The 14638-nt window shown below is 43.4% G+C and overlaps 1 protein-coding gene across 1 annotated transcript in view; it reads right to left on the reverse strand.

Annotated features, from left to right (window-relative positions):
- Positions 1 to 236: 236 nt before the first annotated feature.
- nacc2 (NACC family member 2) overlaps positions 237 to 14638 on the reverse strand; it is a gene marked incomplete at its 3' end in the record, with an annotated part of 52405 nt that continues 38003 nt past the window's right edge. Inside the window, exons 2-7 of the mRNA XM_083657384.1 lie at positions 10264 to 10451; positions 8221 to 8973; positions 6089 to 6265; positions 1629 to 1734; positions 1227 to 1324; positions 237 to 739 (exon numbers count right to left, since the gene is read on the reverse strand). Of these exons, the coding sequence (XP_083513510.1) occupies positions 237 to 739; positions 1227 to 1324; positions 1629 to 1734; positions 6089 to 6265; positions 8221 to 8973; positions 10264 to 10375 (1749 nt within the window). The 5' untranslated portion in view covers positions 10376 to 10451. The remainder of the gene's footprint in view (positions 740 to 1226; positions 1325 to 1628; positions 1735 to 6088; positions 6266 to 8220; positions 8974 to 10263; positions 10452 to 14638) is intronic.

Genomic DNA, 14638 nt, shown 5'->3' on the forward strand with positions numbered 1-14638 from the left:
TGTGTGTGTGTGTGTGTGTGTGTGTGCGCATGCATGTGTAACAAAGTACTGTATTGTACGTTCTAGTGTAACGTTTTGTGCTGAATAGTTTCCATTGAGGAAGCACAGAGGAGGAGAGAGAGAGTGCTGGAGGAGAGAGAGACTAAGAGAGCAAGCAAAAGAAAGAAAGTGTGGCGTTTAAACAGATTTCACAATGTGAGAGAGAGAGAGAGGCAGCCCCCAAAAAAGCAGCACATTCACTGTCCGTTCACCCTCAGACCTTCTCCGAAACCTTCCGCGTCCTGCTTCCCGCTTTCCTCCTCGGCTCCTGGGATCAAGGTGGACCCGTCCCCCCCCTCTAACCCCGCCTCGTCCTCGTCCTCCTCCTGGGCCCCACCGTCACCGTCGACGCCCTCCGCTCCAGCCGCCCCCACCCCCGGCCCGGGACTGCCCTCGGCCAGCAGTGGGTGAGTCCTGAGCGGGCGGTCCTTCCGATCGGGGTACAACCTTTGCTCTAGGGCCTTGAAGTCAGGCTCGAAGGGGAGAGCCACTCCTGGCTGGGCGGCGCTCATTGCCAGGCCCAAACCCACGGCGGCCCCCATGCCCATGCCGGCGCGGTACACCTCCATGCCGTCGGGCAGCATGGACTTGATCTTGGGCAGCCATCGCTTGCGGACGCGCCTGGCGTTTGTGCACATGTCTGCGGCGATCACATTCATTTCGCTCTCCTTGAAGTTAGGGTTGAAATTCTGACAGTAGACTGTAACGAGAGGAAAAGACAAATTGTACAGAGAGGCAAAGTGGAACGTCACTTCCTGCTTCAGCACTGTACCAGCGACTTTCATCTGCCATTTATTTTCCCATAGACATTTCGTAAAATGCTTATAAAATAGTTTTACTTTGTCGAACCAAACGGTTCAGCTAACGCTATAATCGGGAGAGACCATAGAACATTTCACTTGGACCAAAACTAAAAAAAAAAAAATTCTTTAAACCCACATTTGTTTTAACGTTTTGGTCCCAGTGAAATGTTATGCGATCTCTCCTGTTTCAAAATATATCTGTACCGTTTGGTTTGAACCAGTAAAACTGCTTTTATAAGCATTTTACGAAATGTGTATTGGAAAATAAATGGCAGATGAAAATCTCTGGTACAGTGCTGAAGCAGGAAGTAGGCGGTCACTTTGCCTCTCTATTGTTTCAAAAATGATATCGCACATATCGGATAGTTTGGACAATGAACTTACGTTTGACTGCGTTGAGGACCCTGCTGTCCAGGGGTTTCCTGCTAGGGTCACTAGTAGAGGAACGGATACCTGTCCCACAGCTATTGGCTAAGGTGTTTCTGTAGAGACACAGTGTCAACACCAGGGGGCAGAGTCAACAACAGGGCAGCACACAGAAAAAACATGGGAACATACATAACCGCACTGCAAAACATGGCCACAGATGGGGTGTGAAAGTTACCGGTAGTTTGAAACAGTTGTAGTGTTGGAATCATAAACAGAAGGCAAGGCAGCTTTATTTATAGAACTCAAGCTGTATGCCTTTTTTGGAATAATAATACTATAGTGAACTTTCATGTCCAAAAATATTTGGGCTATTTTATTGATGCCTCAGCTTAATTTTAGATAAGCTCCCGTACTCACCTGTCAAAGAATGTAGCTAGCAGACGACGGAGCAACACTTTGTGTTTGATACCGGCACATAGATGACAGTTCATCAGCTGGCCTCGAGTCATGAACACCTGCGTACCTGGTGAAGAACAACAAAAAACATCCTCTGTGAAAACTAACATCACTGTATCACAAGACATATATAACATCTCTGTATCACAAGCCATATATAACAGCACTGTATTCACATCATAAGCCATATATAACATCACTCTATTCCACATCACAAGCCATATATAACTGTATTCACATCACAAGCCATATATAACATCACTGTATTCACATCACAAGCCACATATAACATCATTGTATTCACATCACAAGCCATATAACATCATCACTGTATCACAAGCCACATATAACATCATTGTATTCCACATCACAAGCCATATATAACATCACTGTATTCCACATCACAAGCCATATATAACATCACTGTATTCCACATCACAAGCCATATATAACATCACTCTATTCCACATCACAAGCCATATATAACATCACTGTATTCACATCACAAGCCATATATAACATCACTGTATTCCACATCACAAGCCATATATAACATCACTCTATTCCACATCACAAGCCATATATAACATCACTGTATTCACATCACAAGCCATATATAACATCACTGTATTCCACATCACAAGCCATATATAACATCACTCTATTCCACATCACAAGCCATATATAACATCACTGTATTCACATCACAAGCCATATATAACATCACTGTATTCCACATCACAAGCCATATATAACATCACTGTATTCACATCACAAGCCATATATAACATCACTCTATTCCACATCACAAGCCATATATAACATCACTGTATTCCACATCACAAGTCATATATAACATCACTGTATTCACATCACAAGCCATATATAACATCACTGTATTCACATCACAAGCCATATATAACATCACTGTATTCCACATCACAAGCCATATATAACATCACTGTATTCACATCACAAGCCATATATAACATCATTGTATTCCACATCACAAGCCATATATAACATCACTGTATTCCACATCACAAGTCATATATAACATCACTGTATTCCACATCACAAGCCATATATAACATCATTGTATTCCACATCACAAGCCATATATAACATCACTGTATTCCACATCACAAGTCATATATAACATCACTGTATTCCACATCACAAGCCATATATAACATCACTGTATTCCACATCACAAGCCATATATAACATCACTCTATTCCACATCACAAGCCATATATAACATCACTGTATTCACATCACAAGCCATATATAACATCACTGTATTCACATCACAAGCCATATATAACATCACTGTATTCCACATCACAAGCCATATATAACATCACTGTATTCACATCACAAGCCATATATAACATCACTCTATTCCACATCACAAGCCATATATAACATCACTGTATTCCACATCACAAGTCATATATAACATCACTGTATTCACATCACAAGCCATATATAACATCACTGTATTCACATCACAAGCCATATATAACATCACTGTATTCACATCACAAGCCATATATAACATCACTGTATTCACATCACAAGCCATATATAACATCACTGTATTCCACATCACAAGCCATATATAACATCACTGTATTCCACATCACAAGCCATATATAACATCACTGTATTCACATCACAAGCCATATATAACATCACTCTATTCCACATCACAAGCCATATATAACATCACTGTATTCCACATCACAAGTCATATATAACATCACTGTATTCACATCACAAGCCATATATAACATCACTGTATTCACATCACAAGCCATATATAACATCACTGTATTCACATCACAAGCCATATATAACATCACTGTATTCACATCACAAGCCATATATAACATCACTGTATTCCACATCACAAGCCATATATAACATCACTGTATTCCACATCACAAGCCATATATAACATCACTGTATTCCACATCACAAGCCACATATAACATCACTGTATTCCACATCACAAGCCATATATAACATCACTGTATTCCACATCACAAGCCATATATAACATCACTGTATTCCACATCACAAGTCATATATAACATCACTGTATTCCACATCACAAGTCATATATAACATCACTGTATTCCACATCACAAGCCATATATAACATCACTGTATTCACATCACAAGCCATATATAACATCACTGTATTCCACATCACAAGCCATATATAACATCACTGTATTCACATCACAAGCCATATATAACATCACTGTATTCACATCACAAGCCATATATAACATCACTGTATTCACATCACAAGCCATATATAACATCACTGTATTCCACATCACAAGCCATATATAACATCACTGTATTCACATCACAAGCCATATATAACATCACTGTATTCACATCACAAGCCATATATAACATCACTGTATTCCACATCACAAGCCATATATAACATCACTGTATTCACATCACAAGCCATATATAACATCACTGTATTCCACATCACAAGCCATATATAACATCACTGTATTCACATCACAAGCCATATATAACATCACTGTATTCACATCACAAGCCATATATAACATCACTGTATTCACATCACAAGCCATATATAACATCACTGTATTCACATCACAAGCCATATATAACATCACTGTATTCACATCACAAGCCATATATAACATCACTGTATTCACATCACAAGCCATATATAACATCACTGTATTCCACATCACAAGCCATATATAACATCACTGTATTCACATCACAAGCCATATATAACATCACTGTATTCACATCACAAGCCATATATAACATCACTGTATTCACATCACAAGCCATATATAACATCACTGTATTCACATCACAAGCCATATATAGCATCACTGTATTCACATCACAAGCCATATATAACATCACTGTATTCCACATCACAAGCCATATATAACATCACTGTATTCACATCACAAGCCATATATAACATCACTGTATTCACATCACAAGCCATATATAACATCATTGTATTCCACATCACAAGCCATATATAACATCACTGTATTCCACATCACAAGTCATATATAACATCACTGTATTCCACATCACAAGCCATATATAACATCACTGTATTCCACATCACAAGCCATATATAACATCACTCTATTCCACATCACAAGCCATATATAACATCACTGTATTCCACATCACAAGCCATATATAACATCACTGTATTCCACATCACAAGCCATATATAACATCACTGTATTCCACATCACAAGCCATATATAACATCACTCTATTCCACATCACAAGCCATATATAACATCACTGTATTCCACATCACAAGCCATATATAACATCACTCTATTCCACATCACAAGCCATATATAACATCACTGTATTCCACATCACAAGCCATATATAACATCACTGTATCACAAGTCATGTATAACATCACTGTATTCCTAATCACAAGCCGTATATAACATCACTCTATCTCTATTCCCCACATCACAAGCCATAACATCACTCTATTCCACATCACAAGCTGTATATAACATCACTGTATTCACATCACAAGCACTATATAACATCACTGTATTCCATATATAACATCACTGTATTCCACATTTTCTGTCTCTACCAATGCTCTTTAATTAATTTCCATGTAATCCCCTATTCTGCAAATAGACTGGAAACTTATGTTCAAGCACAACGTTACTGGAGCTACAAGCAACATGTAATAATAAATCAGGAGAGGAATCTTACACAAATACCGTTAAGACGGTTAGGCTTTTGCTTTCTCCTCAACACCATCACACTCTTTAAATATTTGTGACAGGTACTGATGTCTTTTTTTTTTTTTTACAGATTATGAAAGTGTCATATATGACATGCTTATTATTAAGATGTGCTTATTTGAATGTTCGTACTCCTAAAAGCAACATTCAGAGAGAATCGCCCTGAACCTTAGTGAACAAGCTTGATTTGCCCTGAACAAGCTTAGTTTGCTAACAAATGATACGTATTTAGTGATCTTAAAACTGTTATTTGTTATATTGAGTGTGTTCTTCAACATCTAAACTTTTGTAATCTAAACAAAGTGTTTTCCCCCTTCAAAAACCAACCTTAACTAGAAATGTCGCGCACTTCATGTGCTCATTTCTAGCATGCTTCGCGCATGCACATTTGAACAATTGTGTGCGGCGATCTGTCACATTGTAACTAGTCTAATCTCTTTCTTTCTTGTCTCCACTTTATGTCTGTTTTTAAATGCAATTGTAATTAGTTTCAATGAGTTACACATTTGAGAACTCATGTAACAGATGTGGGGTTTTTTTTTTGCGTGTGTGACTTTGCGTGTGTAGATGTATACGTGTGCGTCTGCGTGCATGCCTATTGCCTACCAGCCACCAGTTCCAGCTTCTCCCCGGGGTCCCCCTCAGTGTACAGCTTAGGGTGGCAGCGATAGCCAATCTGGCTGATGAGGCTGGCTGGCAGTGCCACCAGGTCCCGGCGGATCAGCACACAGTTGCGGTTCTCCAGGGCCAAGGGCACCACTGCCATCTCCGACTTGTCCTGGACTGATGAAAGCCAGCAGGTGCGGAAAGGGTTAAAGAAGGGCTCCGAAAACCCACAGGGTTTTGAGTTACCGGTACATAGGGAAACGGGAACTGATAAATGTGTATCCAATCCATCCATGCATCCATCCATCCACCCATTCATCATCTTTCAACCATCCATTCATTCATCCATTCATCCATTCATCCATTCATCATCTTTCAACCATCCAAAGCTACACTATCAGCCCCCCCCCCCCCATTAAAAGATAGGCTTCAAAAGCAGTATAGATAGGAAAGGAATAGGATGGTGTAATCCATCCAAGTATGTGGTGTTTCATAAATGTTTTAGAGCATTGCAGATGTATCCTAGATAAGTGATAATGCTGCATCAGCAACCTGAGGTTTTTTGGAGTGGGACAGGTCTCAAGCTGGGTGTTAGGTTCTTACGCACAAAAATGTTCCCCGTGACCTCTAAGAGCACTTGTGAGTGTATGCATGTGCACACAGCCGCACGCACGCACGCACACACGCGCAAGCACACACACACACACACTCAGGCACACACAGACACACAAACGCATAAAAGAAAAATGAAACCGTTTATTGCCAAATACTGAAAAGTGTTGTTTGTGCATGCGCGCATTCATGCATGCGCGTGCGCGCACGCCCACACACACACGTGCACGCATGCGCACACACACACACACACACACAAGCACACACACACACACACACAAGCGTGCACATACGGAGGAAGACGTGAACCGTTCTCAAATATCCCACAATGTCACCCTGGGGTGTTCTGACTGATTGCAGATAGAGTGAATTTCATAAATATCCGAAACTCTAGAATTTGACAAACCTGTCTCTAATCTCTAATGCCTTTGGGCTGCAGGATGTTCAACTCCTGCAGGATGTAAAGTGTGTGTGTGCATGTGTGTGTGTGTGCACGTACGCGTGTGTTCATGCATGTATGTGTGTGTGTGTGGGTGAGTGAATGGGTGTGTGCGTTTGTGAGTGTGTGTGGGTGAGTGAGTGAATGTGTGTGTGTGTGTGTGTGTGTGTGTGTGTGTGTGTGTCAATACAAACAGAGGTGTATACAGGTTCTATGTGTGCGTTTGTATATGTGTATGTGTGAGGGCAGAACGTGTGGTAGAAAAGCCATGATAAAAAGCAGTACACAGACCAGCTGTTGTAGCTGTGATAAGGAGTCTGTTGTTGGTCACGATGCAATCCAATCATAACTCCATAAAGCTATCTTTATGCTTACAGAACCCACACACAGACACACACACACACACACACACACACACACACACTGGAGGCACCACATCCTGCAAATATTCAGGATACATGATTCATAGATTTAATAATGTAAGTGGAATGCAATCAATGCAGATTAGTTTCATGCACAATACATAGCAAGTCTGGACTAGGAGAAACTATGCTCCAAATTCCTACATGCTGGTATATTTCTGCAAGTCATGCACAGTGTGATTTTGCGATTCATTCTATGGTCTGACATCAGACGAAGTTCCTCCATCTGAGCCGAGGGCACGGGAGAAGAGATTGCACTCACTAGACAGTTATTACACTACTATAAAGCTGGAATGTACGCAGGGTTGCCAGTTAAGATTTCATGCTTGAAATGTGTCCACGTTGCTTTACTGGAGTCAGTGACTCAAACTAAATGCTTAGAATAGTTAGTTGAATGGACCATGAAATACATTATTCCTGAGGTTGTCCTTAAATAAGAAAGCAATAAGCTATTACCTGATGTTTTAGAAAGCGACAAGCTACTAGCTGATGTTTTACTGACTAAAACAGAAAAGCGAGGAAATTGTTTAGGATTGTTTAACAAGGAAAAATTGATGACAGAAGGGAAAGCCAAGTATTCAGTTGGTATTGAAATTGTTCAAACAAAGACATGCCAACTGAGTCAATATTGATATAATATTGAATGGAAGTATACTCACGCCCGTAGGGGTTCGCTGGGCGTACGTAGAGCTGGCTGTAGGCGTCCTCTGTGATCCCGTCGTACGGCTCTTCCTCGAACTCCTCGTCCTCGTTCTGGTAGGACGTGGGACTGTCGGTGGTGGGCAGGCTGGAAGCTCCAGGACTGGACCTCTCCGCCCCTGCGCCGCCTCCTCCGCCAGCCCCCGGCAGGTGGTATGGAGGCATCCCGGGGAAGATGGTGGTCCCTCCCGCCGTCGTGTAGAAGAGCGAAGTGGCCCTCGCCAGCCGACTCCCCAGGTCCGTCTTGTTTTGCGCCCCCAAGGGTATCGCCAGGGGCGTGGGTTCGGCCCCCTCTAGTTTGATCTTACGTTGTGGCATGACCAGTGATGGCGACCAGCCCTGGGCACCCAGCAGTGCAGCCGCCGCGAGGCCGTTTCCGTTATTACTAGGGCTCTGGGGCTCCGATCCCGTCTCCTCTAAAGAGCCCGCCGTTTGCGAGTCACAGTGGGGCGAGTTCGCCTTGAACATCAGGTCCATGCCTCTCTCGACTATATGCTGGATTTGGAGGTAGCCGGCTGTGTACATGACCACCAGCTGTTCACTAGCAGCCATGGTTAGCTTCCCGGTGTAGCAGAAGGTGAGGATCTGCTCAAAGCAGGCAGGTGTGACCGAGGAGGGCAGCTCAAACTGGGTCTTGGACGAGCTGCTGAAGAGGTCGCGGAAGTAGAGGCTGCTAGCCGCCAAGACCGCCCGGTGAGCTTTGAAGGCCTGGCCTGGACGATAGAGATGACAGGGAGAACAGAGAGTGTCAATGACGCTGTACTGTATGTTCTTTCAGAATCCACAATAAGTCAGTTAATAATGACTTTTGTCATTTTCCATTCCAGCAATTCAGAAGATGTTTCTCTCTCATTCGGAAATGAACAAACGATACTTTTCAACTTCTATTGAAAGATTAAAGCATTCATTTTTAATTATTCTTTAAAGGCCCAACATGTAGGAATCTGCTGAGCAGCAGCAAAAGCGCCCTCTGCTGCCAGAAGTGGTAAATACAGGGCGCTAATAAATGCTACCCTTCCCTGTTTGTACGTTGAGATATCAGCGTTATTTTACCGTTTCTGCTTGTACTCTCTTCTTTGTTAACCTTTCTGCAGTGTTTGTTGTGGTTTGCTGGAAAAAATAGCTCCAAATATCTCAAAATGTTGTGTCGACTTGTTTTATTGAAACAAATCGCTAATTGTGCTGCTAATCAAGCTAGCTAGCGATAAACACATTTCACTTCCTATACGTTCTTCACAATAAAAGTGTCCTCTTAGTTTGTCAGAGTTAAGCTTTTAATATGAAGGAGCTCCAGCAGGAAATTAAATTACATCCAGGTAACAGGCCTTCAGGGTGCGGGTGGGAATGATAGAGGCGCAATTCTCAATTAGAAGTCAGTATACCATCAAAATGATTTAAAAGCTGTTATATTAAAGCCCCAATCAGTAAGATTTTTGACATTTTTTACTGTAATATAAGAGCTTTTTAGTCACAGGACATGGTAGATTGACTTGTAATAGGGAGACTCTCGACTTTATTTATCCCACACCGCCCTCCATTGGCCAGCCCTGGGACTAAGCAGGTTGTCTGCCACGTCCCGTGGCAATAAAAAAAGAAAAGAAAAGGATGCGCGCATGCGCTGTGCAGCGGAAGCGCTGTCTTCATGAAAACGAGGAAGTAACTCGATTCGGATTTGCTACGAAAATGATGTTTCACGGAACTATGGATTATTATTTCATCACGTGGTGGTGAGTACCCGATGTCACAACATGTACCTAGAGCTTTCTTGCGCTGTGTTTTGTTGACTTTGAACGGCGATATCGTTATCGATACTATTGCACCCAGAGGGCGCAGTTTCTCCAATAGCAAAACTTGGAAAACTTGCTGAATGGGGCTTTAAGGTAAAAAAAAAAAAAGTGACATATTGAGACTTTAAGTGAAGAAGAGAATAACGTCTGTGAAAACAAAAATCAACTTTGAACTTAAATGACCGTTTGACCCCCAAGGACTTCCTGTCAACCGACCTTTGACCAGGATGGATACATCACAGTAGTGTCCCAGCAGGCGCTGCTCGTTGAGGGAGCCCAGCACCGTGGCTCCAAAGTTGGGGATCTCCACATGGAGCAGCTGGGACATGTTGGACGTGGTGCAGGAGGAGGAGGAACGATGGCTTTCAGATGTTTACTGCAGCCTCTGCCAGGGAGAAAGACATCTGCGGGAGAGGGGAGGGCACGTGGAAAAGGGGTGGAGAAGGAAGATAAAGTGATGAATATGGAGAGAATAGAGAATGTGTGAAAGATGAGAAGACGTGCCAGAGGGAGGCAGAGAGGCGAGAAAGAAGGATTGAGGGAATCATAAAGAAAGCAGACAGCGCGAATGGAAATAGATAGTTGAGATGAGAACAGAATGGAGTAGAGGGAGAAGTGAGAGGTGTGTGATGATAGAGAGATGGATATGCAGAGATAGTGGGTGAGAGAGAGAGAGTAGATATGCAGGAGAGAGAGAGAGAGAGGAGGAGTCGGTGCACACACAAAAGAAAATGCTGCCTACTGTATATATGAGAGCATTGTGAAATCAACTTGTGTTGTTTTAACATGACGTGCATTCCAAGAAACTTGGGACTCATTGCACGTCTCACGTCTTCTAACAGCTAGCAGCAGCAGCATGCCTGCATCCACATCCACATCATCAGCACAGCAAAAGCATGGAATAATAATAACAACAAAGTGAGAACTTTGGTTCTCCAGCGACGACGAAGGAACTTCAACCAAGTGCCTCACGTCCCATTCAGAGACACACCTTGATTTGGCTTCTTCTATTATAGCCTCCCCCTCTGTTAGCATTTGACCTCTTTCGTCACTCCGTAGAACGCAGAAACAAACACCACAACTGATTCCGTGCGCACACTTCAATATTAACTCTGACACCTTGTAAACCAATTACGTGTTAGCCCTCTCTGCCATCATTTGCATACTTTCCTCCCTTCCCTGAACCTTGTGTTCATTGTCCCTCCCTCCCTCCCAGCCCACACACACACACACACATACATACACACACACACACACACACACACACACACACACACACACACACACACACATACATACACACACACACACACACACACACACACACACATACACACACACACACACACACACACATACATACACGCACTTGCTACTTTCATTATTGAGCAATGCTGCAGAACAGTTTCCAGGAATACTAACAGAAAAAATAAACCACGTCATTATAGCTCAATCGCTCACCCACTTAATACAGACGGGCGTGCACGCAGTCATACACCAGTTAACGTGTGATGTGCATAAGACGCGCACGCACACACACACACACACACACACACACACACACACACACACAAACGCAAGCAGAGAGTGTGTGTGTGTGTTTTGGCACAAAAAGTACCCAACTGCTGGAGAAACTATAGCAGCAAAAAACCCAGCATCTCAATGCACGCATGCACACATCATGCACTTCTACAGACAGAGATATATATAGGCTATATATATATATATGCTCACCCCTGTCCCAGACAGTTGTGACCTGTGCGAGCCAGTCTGCTCGGGACACAGCATGGAGCGTAACACCCAGCAGCTAGCAGGCAGCCGGCAGCGGGACAGAGCAGAGCAGAGCAGAGAGGAGAGAGTAGTTAGGAGGAGGTGGAGAGGAGAGGAGAGGAGCAGCTCTGATGCACTCCGTCTGGTCTCTCTCTCTCTCTCTCTGTCTCTCTCTCTCTCGCTTAAAGTGTCACTCGCTCTGTCTCAGAGCCTCCGCGCTGCTCTCTTCTGGTATTGCTGTCTCAATATCAAAAGATTCCCTCGACCCCCTCTCTCTCTCTCTCTCTCTCTCTCTCTCTCTCTCTAAGTCTTCCTCTCTGTCTCTCTCCCTTTCCCCCCACTCTATCTTCTATCTATCTATTCCCCCAAAGCAGCATTCTCTCGTTGTACTCGCTCTCTGTTCTATCTCGCTCACTGTCTCAAAGGCTCGCTCTGTCATTATCTCTCCGTTTCTCTCCCCTCTATTCCTCTCCCCTCTCTCTATCCTCCCAGGGCTGTGTTCAACAAGTGCCGCTGCAGAGAGAGAGAGAGAGAGAGAGAGAGAGACTGAGTGTGAGAGAGAACGAGAACAGAGAGAGAGAGACAGAGCAGAGCGAATCAATGATGAAAGGAGTGGGAGGCTCAGTGTGTGTGTGTATGTGCGTGTGTCTGCGAGTGTGTGTTTTATGTGTGTGTGTGTGTGTGTGTGTGTGTGTGCATGTGTGTGTGTGTGTGCGCGCGTGTGTGTCTGATCAATGCAGTATCTATACGTCGCAGGGAGAGGGAGGGAGAGAAAAAACACGGGCTACAGTTACAGACGGAGAGAGAGAGCAAGAGAGACTGGGCGAGAGAGAGAGAGGAGGGGGGAGAGAGAGAGAGAGAGACTGGGCGAGAGAGAGAGAGAGAGAGAGAGGAAGGGAGGAGGGGGGAGAGAGAGAGAGAGGAGAGTTGAGACGGAGAGAAAGTCATCTGAGGACAGTACGAGAAGAGAAAGACAATTAGGTTGAAGCAACTTCTGCCCCTGGACATAGAAGCCTATGGTGTACAAAACAAAGGGAGGAGGAACGGAGAGCAGGAAGGAGAAGACAAGCCCAGGCGTTCCACATGTATATAAGTGTAGCCAATCAATTTGTGTCAAATAGTGAAACTTCTGAAAGTCCTGTTTGATGCAAGACGCTTCGATGAGTCACGTCTTGCTAAAGCGTTGCTGCATGCAAGAAGCTAATTTTAGCATTGTAGGGAACAGTGGTTCTCAATGCGGGGGGGTCCGGGACCACCAGGGGGTTCCCAGGGGTCCCCCCCAGCAAACTGATGCATTTGGTAAACTTCACCATTATTTCATTTACTGGATGTTAACGCACTTAGAGAAGGTAGAAGAATGGCTGTTTTTGTCGTAGTTTTTCTGTTATCTCTCTAGCTACAATACAGATATAGTCATGGAATTCGAGTCTAATGTGGACTAAAGTAGCAGTCGTCGATATGAAAAAGGTTGAGAATCAGTGCTTTAGAAGTTATTACACAGTCTGTCAGTTGTTGTAGGTATTTCCTACTCTCATCTTTGGCACAGGAAAAGTAAGAAAGAGGTTTTAGAGAGCGAGTGTTGTGTCTTTTCTCTGAATCATGCACGCACCTCTCTGCCAACACCTACACACACAAGTGAGGAGAACGAGCGTTTTCATATAAATTAATTGTGTTTATCTCCCTCTCTTTTAGCTCATTCGGGTGACTTTCTGCTGTGTCACTTTTGCACAGAAGGCCTCCCTAAATCTTGATGTGGGTGCGGGGATGAAGGGAGTCAGACGTGACAGAAAGGACCTGGGAAAGACAACAGCTAAAACAGCTAAGCTAGGATTAGTCTCACAGTAGCCAGCCATAGATACATATCTACGTCTGGGCAAGTAGTTAAACCAGGACTAAACCCCAAAACACTTTTTTTCAGGTTTTAACCAATAAGACTTTGGGGGTGGTGTGTGAAGAATTCTGGTCAAAATTTCCACATTTGAGACCAAACTGTTACCATTGTACCATTTGTATCATTTTCAGTAGCATAAGTTCCCTCTATGGGTTGAACACTGCTTTTTTTTGTGCCCTCAAATGAATGGGATATTTGGTACATCGTGACGTCACGGTGGGTTTAGCACGCGCCCCACTCATGTGAAAAAAATTCACCCCCCCCCCCCCCCCATTGATTATTACTGTAGTTCACGCGGCGCGAGCCCTTTAAGACCAATGCATCCCTGGGTGTAATGCCTACTGTGGCTAATATTAGCCGCTAGTTGGTTATGTTATATGGCAGTAAAATGCCACTGAATGACCAAATTGATATAACTTTTAACCATTTCGAGTAACAGTGTTTCCATACGGATCACCAGCGTTAGTTTGTTGTTTATAACGTGGCTATATTCATAACATTTTCTATCTCGGATGCGTTATTTCGAATCCCACATAGGTTACGCTGGCGTAAAGCGTGTGGGTTTCAGGACGAAACAGTCTCGAGCCACTAACGTTATCTTTAGAGCACAATATTCCTGGAATGCAAGTTTAACTAAACAGTTACATGTCCTCTGCATTCTACATAAAATTAAGATATTACGGGTTGTTTTATTTTGTATGTTACATACTTATTGGCCAAGATATGTTACTTTATGGGGGAGGAATTCTGCCAGCTAAGGAGGGGAGTGTGCGCGGCCATCTTGCCTGCGGGGTTTTCGGATCGAGTGGAGTGCCGTTTTGCAAGAAATCTGGGGGGTTTAGTCCTGCTTTAAGGACCGCCCCCTGAGTGACAGACATATGAATTGACCAACCACAGACCTCCTTATTTGTGCGACGCAACTCGTGGGGC

The sequence above is a fragment of the Poromitra crassiceps genome (assembly GCF_964638095.1).
Source record: "Poromitra crassiceps genome assembly, chromosome: 21".
Lineage (NCBI taxonomy): Eukaryota > Metazoa > Chordata > Actinopteri > Beryciformes > Melamphaidae > Poromitra > Poromitra crassiceps.